The 6,660-nt window shown below is 40.3% G+C and overlaps 1 protein-coding gene across 1 annotated transcript; it reads left to right on the forward strand.

Annotated features, from left to right (window-relative positions):
* Positions 1 to 418: 418 nt before the first annotated feature.
* Positions 419 to 5,396, forward strand: RPTN (repetin). Its single transcript, XM_012928058.2, has 3 exons — positions 419 to 556; positions 3,780 to 4,062; positions 4,099 to 5,396. Exons 1-3 carry the CDS (start codon positions 419 to 421, stop codon positions 5,394 to 5,396), a joined length of 1,719 nt encoding a protein of 572 aa, XP_012783512.2.
* Positions 5,397 to 6,660: the final 1,264 nt, after the last annotated feature.

Genomic DNA, 6,660 nt, shown 5'->3' on the forward strand with positions numbered 1-6,660 from the left:
TCGGCTCATTCCTCTTCAAGTAAGTAAGATGCTCACAGGGAACAATGGCAGTATCTACAAAGCCCTTGCGAGGAGCTGTACTATGCTGGGTTGGGAAGGTCTGAGATTATTCCCTGTACCTGATGTTTGAGTAGCTTCCTGCTTCTTTTTCACAGCTCTGTCTGAGAATGTGGCAATACCTGGGGTGACCTACTTGGGAGCCTGTGGAGTACATGTGCTTTTGCTTCAATGTGTCCTAGCCTCTTATTCTAGCACATGGATTGCAGTTTGTGCCTGTCTCCCACTGTAGCATGTGATATTTGAGACTTGACTGTGGGTCAATACAAGAAAGCAACTTGGCTAAGCAACTTGGCCTGGTCTTCATCCTAAACACAGACCCAATCTCGTTTCTTCTTTAGGCTCACCTATCTTTGCCCAGATGGCTGAACTCCTGAACAGCATACTCAATGTGACCAAAGTGTTCCAGAAATACGCCCAAGAGAATGGGGATTGTGCCTCACTATGCAAGAAAGAATTGAAGCAACTACTCTATGCTGAGTTCGGAGATATCCTTCGGGTAAGGTAACAGACACCTGGCCCCAGGGATTCAGATGTGAACCTGCATCCAAGGATTGGCATTTTACTTTATTTGATCAGACTTCACCCCTGTAACAGAGGAATTTGAGGCAGATCCTTAGCCTTAACAGTTCTCTCTGTGTCTCTCCCTCTTTCTCTCTTGCTCTCTGTCTCTCTTACTTCTCCTTAGTATCTGCTTGACTATGAAAGAATACAACTTCACAGTCATACAAAAAATAGTTTTTAAATGGAAAAGTAAAGTATTCTTTTAATAAGCTGGTTTGCAGTCTAGTAGGTTACAACCCCATAGCACAAAAGGTTTATAGAGATGCATATAGGATTATAGTTGTTATTTTATTTCCTTTGCATGATGCCTTTTATAATATAACAATCAACTGTATAAATTGTATTAATGTTGCAAAAAGAGAAAGTTAAGTTTTATTTTGGTAATTCACAAACTATCACACAAATTAAAACTCAGCGAGTGAAATAAGAATAAGACAATTTGAGATAAAAACAAAGTTATTATTTACAGTGGATATGGTTTTAATACAATACTGCCTTAAACTGTGTCTGGCAATGTAAAGAGGTGTTGTATATACTTAAATATGTAATTGTTGTAAGACTTAGAAAAAAAATCATGATGACACTTTCATGCATTTAACATATGCACAAATGAAAAGTTAAGTCTCATTAACTTTTTAAAAAAGATTTATTTTATTGGAAAGTCAGATATATAAAGAGGAGAAGAGACAGATAGAAAGATCTTTCATCCAGTGATTCACTCCTCAAGTGGCCACAATGGCCAGAGCTGCAGTGAACCGAAGCAAGGAGCCAGGAGCCTCCTTTGGGTCTCCCATGTGGGTGCAGAGCTGTCCTCGATTGCTTTTCCACATCACATACAGGGGGCTGGATAGGAAGTGGGGCTGCCGGGGTTAGAACCGGCACCCATATGGGATCCTGGCACATGCAAGGTGAAGACTTCAGCTACTAGGTTACTGCACCGTGCCCTCATTAACTTTTCAGTTTGGTTTGCAATGAGAAAAGTAGAAATTTGTGTTTTGTTTTGCTTATAGAATTACAGAGATGTGTTCAGCATTCTTTTGCTTGTTCATAGTAGATGCAGAAAGTAGGAATCAGATAGAGGGGCCATTGAAAAATGATTTTGATAGCTCAACATTTAAGCATCATTACATATTCAGATAGCTTTTTTTGCTTCCTATAAATATATGCATTGTGTATGTAGCAATAGATGTAAGTTTATACTTTGAAAGCAAATCTTGTTTCAATGTTTATTATAATAAAAAGCCTTGCTAATTTAGTAGTGACATTACCCTTGGTTGTACAGATGTACTTTTGTAAACCTTCACCCTGTAAATAGAATTTGTTTTATTTCTTCGCAAAACATTTGCATCTTAGTGTACCTTTATGTCATTGCCCTCTTTGACCTGGCAATATAGTGTTGTATAATGTAAATTTAATTCTCCAAATCAAGAGTGATTTTTAAAAAGTTTTTATCTTTATATGGTTTCAGAAGTATGAACCAGCTTTGTTTTTATTGTGAGAGGCATTTTGCTTTTTAGCAGTTGTTGACTCTGTTAATATGGACCTGCTAGGATTTGGATCATTTTCAACTGATGTCAGGGTATTATGTATGCTAGGAAGTATCGGACTGAGACACTTGGTCGCCATGGAGGCCAATGCTTTTTCCATCTTACTAAATGTGACGTGACTTTTTTCTTTATACAGAAGAGTACTGTATTTTTTAATAGCTTACCCACAAATAAGAGCAAATCTGTATGATAACAATTTTTTTCTCTGGACATAAGACATAACAGTAACATGATGTACATTTACAAGCGGCCTTATGTACATTTCCCAATAATCTTTTTAAGGCAAAATTGTGACCATATGTGTATAATTAAAATTGTTTTTAATCCTTTGTCTTTGGAAAAAAACCTTCAAAATAGCATAAAATAATTCCTCAGAAGAAAAGTAAAGATTCATACTTTGGGTTCTATATTCTAGTGTTCTCTGCACACCTTTTCTTGTTTTCATTCGTTCACTCATTTTTTTCATTCAATAAGGAGTCATTAGGCACCTATTCCATGCAAGGATCATCTCAGGCACTGGGAATACAAACACATAAAAACAGCTTCCTCTCTTTCCAGAATCTTACATAAGGGTGAGAAAGAACTAAGTGACACAGTTAGAATGTACCATACAATGGGACAGGATAACTTCCTTAAATGACTCAGGTTACTTTTAATGGAGCTTCTTCTAAATAAATGTAGCTACTGCTTATGATCATGCTTCCTTTTGTCTAGCACAGGATGTTGTAGGGGTACTTTATGCAAATAGTTTTTAATTTGTTTTTTTTAATTTTTAAGTAATATCTAACAGATTCAATGTGATTTGTAGATGCAAATCTGTTTTTAAAAATGATTTTCTTCATTTATTTGAAAGGCAGAGTTAGAGAGAGAGGAAGATAAATATATATGGAGAGAGAGAGATTATCCACCTGCTGGCTCACCCTCCAGAAAGCTGCAACAGCCAGGGCAGGCCAGGCTGAAGCCAGGAACTAGGAGCTTTTTCCACGTCTCCCACATAGGTACAGAGGTTCAAGTGCTTGGGTCATCTTCCAATCTGCCTTCTCAGGCATATTAGTTGGCAGCTAGATCAGAAGTGGAGCAGCTGGGCTTTGCAAATAGATTCAACCCATTCATCTGGTGATGAAAACCTTTCTTGATTCTAAATTATGGCTATTGTGAACCTTGCTTCTATAAAAGTGATGGCGCAGGTATCTTTTTGATTCATTTTGTTTAAGTCTTTTAGATATAAACCCAGTAATGGGGTTGCTGGATCATATGGTAAGTCTATTGCTAGTTCTTAAAGAAACCTTCACACTCTTTTTCACAGTGGCTGCACTAACTTACATGCCAACCAACAGTGTTTAAGTGTTACCCTTTCCGCACATCTTCACCACCATTGTTACCTTCTATGTTTTAAAATTTCAGCCATTTTGAAAAAAGTGAGATAATATCTCATTGTGATTTGTAATGTGGATGATGGTTTGAGAATCAGTTAATCAAATGCTAGAACCAAGCCACATACAAGGATTAGTTACCTACCTAGAACTGAATGGATTGGGCATGAAAACTCATGAACATTCTAGTAACCACAGGAAAAGACTTGATTTTCCTTTTTGCTTTCTCTTCACACAGAGACCAAATGACCCACAGACAGTGGATAACATATTGAATCTCTTAGATCAAGACAGAAATGGTCAAGTTGATTTTCATGAATATCTGCTATTGGTGTTCCAGTTGGCTGAAGCCTGTCATCGTAAACTTGGCAATGATTCGTGTGAAAATAGATGCTGCCAGCCAAAAAGGAGACAGGAAAGAAACCGAGATCGTCAGTTTCCAGAAAACACAGGCAAACAACACAGTCAACAACATGAGTGGGAAAGGCAGAACTCCTGCCAGAGTCCATCTGAGAGACAAAGTCAGGATGCCCAATATGACCAGTCAGGGAGGCAAGAAAAGGAGTCCCACTACAGTCAGTCTGAGAGACAGGGCCAGGACTCTCACTGTGATCAGTCAGAGAAGCAAAACACAGACTCCTTCCATGGCCAACCTGAGGGACAGGACCAGGAGTTCCCCTATGGTCAGTGTAAGAGCCAAGACAGGGACTTCCATCATGCTCAGTCAAGGAGACAAGACAAGAATTACAGCTTTGATCAAGGTGAAGACTCTAGCTCAGGTCAAAAAATGAACCATAAATCTAGCCGTGGCCAACATAAATTGCTAAGAAATATTAATGCCTCAAATCAGTGTGAGAAACCAGCTCAAGATTCTCATTATGGGCAGTTAAAGAGACTTGGACAACAATCAAGCCATTTTGGGAGCTTCAGGCCAGACGCTAGCTCTTGCCAGACAAATCAATGGGATTCAGGCTCCAGGAGGCTGGGTAAAGAAGCAGACAGTTATCAAAGACACAAGCAAGGATTAGATTCTCAACATGACCAGACAGACAATCAGGGTCAGAGTTCACACTACAGTCAGACAGACACACAGAGACAGAGTACCTGCCACGGTCGGACAGACACACAGGGACACAATGCTCACCACAGTCAGACAGATACACAAGGACATAGTACCCACCATGGTCAGAAAGACATACGGAGACAGAGTGCCCGCCACGGTCAGACAGACACACGGGGACACAGAGAGGCCCAGACCAGACACAGTGAAGGTGAAGAACAGAGTCACCAGACAGTGAAAGAGCAGGGCCATCCAAGGCGGAGTATTCATAGCCATGAGAGACATGAAAATCCACATGAGGTGCAGCACAGAACCCCTGAGGAAGAACAAAATTATCAGAGAGGTCACCAGCAAACCCACAAGGATGAACAGAACCACCAGAGACAAGACTGGCAAACGTACAAAGAGTTTCAAAACTACCAGCCACAACAGGGCAGACAAAACCATGAAGATGAGCATAACCACAAAAGACAAGACAGAAAAAGCCATGAAGAGAATCGAAGCCATCAGCAACAATGGGAGAGGCAAAGCTGGAAGAAGGAAGAAAAGCATCAGGAGTCTCAGGATCCCAGCAAGGGAACCCAAGGACCCCAGCAAGCCTATCAAAGCAGAGATGAAGTCCACAATGACAAACAGAGCTGGGATGCACAAGGAACACACTCAGCCTGGCACCTAACCCAAAGCAGTGTGAAGCCTCAGACGAGACAACAGAGTGCAAGTGATTCTACCAAGAAAGCTGTGGCTCCCAACCCCTTCTATAATTACGTACAAGAACAGAAATTGTATCAGTGTTAGGCTACGTGAGCACCAGAGCTAGAGCAACATAAAGATGAAATCTGCATGGCAATTTTTTCTCTACTTCTGTTTAGGAGGCAGAAAATTGATGTCTTCCTTCTGTCCTCTATCTCTCTGCAAAGATGTTTTCATGGGCTAGTGTTCCTTTGTAGTGCGTTTCAATTCTTTGATCAGCACTTCTAATGTTTTCTGGATGAGTGAGATCTAAGTGGTCAAATGGGTGAAATAATCTGATCTTAATCTGAGAGATTCAAATCATTTCCTGATTTTCTGTTTGTGAGAGTGGGATCTGATTGGATCAATGACAAATAGAACACCTCTCCCTAAAGTTCAGAAATCAGAAAGGTATTCTGATGATTTCCATTATAGCCAAGAATAGGGCTTTAGTGTAGTTTGGCTTCTGTGAATGAAACATCAGATTTGCAAGCCTCATAGACTAGAGAGAAACACAGTGAGTGGCTGTTGAGAGAACCCACTGCTGTAGACTCCTCTGATGTTTGCAACATATCCCGTACCCACTATCCTACCCCTCATCAGAGGGACTGTCCACTGAGTACCTGCCACTAGAGCTGACTGGACTGATTCCAGTTAAATACGTCTCTAATTTCTGATCATATAAAACAGGCAAAAGTGTATGTCATCTGTTTTCAGCTCCCAAGGGACCCAGACTGCTCATGCATCACTTGCAAGAACTGAAAACCTTTCTCAGGAAAATCTATGTGCAGACTATGGAATTGTGTTAAAATAGCCAATAAATCACTGGTGAGCAGTGACTCTGTTGACTGCTTTCTTCACTGTGCAACTACGGCATCTCTTGTGAGCCATTTCTGAGCATTCTCAGGCCTCATTTCCCGACTTCTAAAATTTCTTTGTTATCTGAACTCCTGGGTATTGAAAATCAGTGTGAAGTAAATAGCAAAGAGTCAAAATTAAACTTGCCTAAGCATAATTTTCCATTCCCATCACTAACAAGGAATCTCCTTTGACCCTTAACACTCATTCACTAGTAATTCAAACAATATTCAGATCTTGTCTACTCTGTATCCTCCAAATCTTGGATCAGTCTTGAGTCTCTTTCCACAAATCCCTCTCTACTACTATAATCTATCTTTTCAGGGGTTTCCCCATGACTTGAGAAAAAAATTCACATTCCTTAACATGGCACATAGTCCTTCACTGTCTGGCCCAGATGACCTAGTCTCATGACAGGCTCTTCCAGGGAGCATTCAGTTCAGTTCTACCATGCCAAGAACTTGGCCTTCTC

The sequence above is a fragment of the Ochotona princeps genome, chromosome 2 (genome assembly GCF_030435755.1).
Source record: "Ochotona princeps isolate mOchPri1 chromosome 2, mOchPri1.hap1, whole genome shotgun sequence".
In the NCBI taxonomy this organism is placed as follows: Eukaryota; Metazoa; Chordata; class Mammalia; order Lagomorpha; family Ochotonidae; genus Ochotona; species Ochotona princeps.

Excerpts from the sequence above, each read along its gene's own strand:
- RPTN (XM_012928058.2), top strand. The coding sequence starts at position 419 with ATGGCTGAACTCCTGAACAGCATACTCAATGTGACCAAAGTGTTCCAG. Across the intron at positions 557-3,779 it reads AGTTCGGAGATATCCTTCGG|AGACCAAATGACCCACAGAC; the intron begins GTAAGGTAACAG and ends CTCTTCACACAG. Across the intron at positions 4,063-4,098 it reads GAGTCCATCTGAGAGACAAA|AAAAGGAGTCCCACTACAGT; the intron begins GTCAGGATGCCC and ends CAGGGAGGCAAG.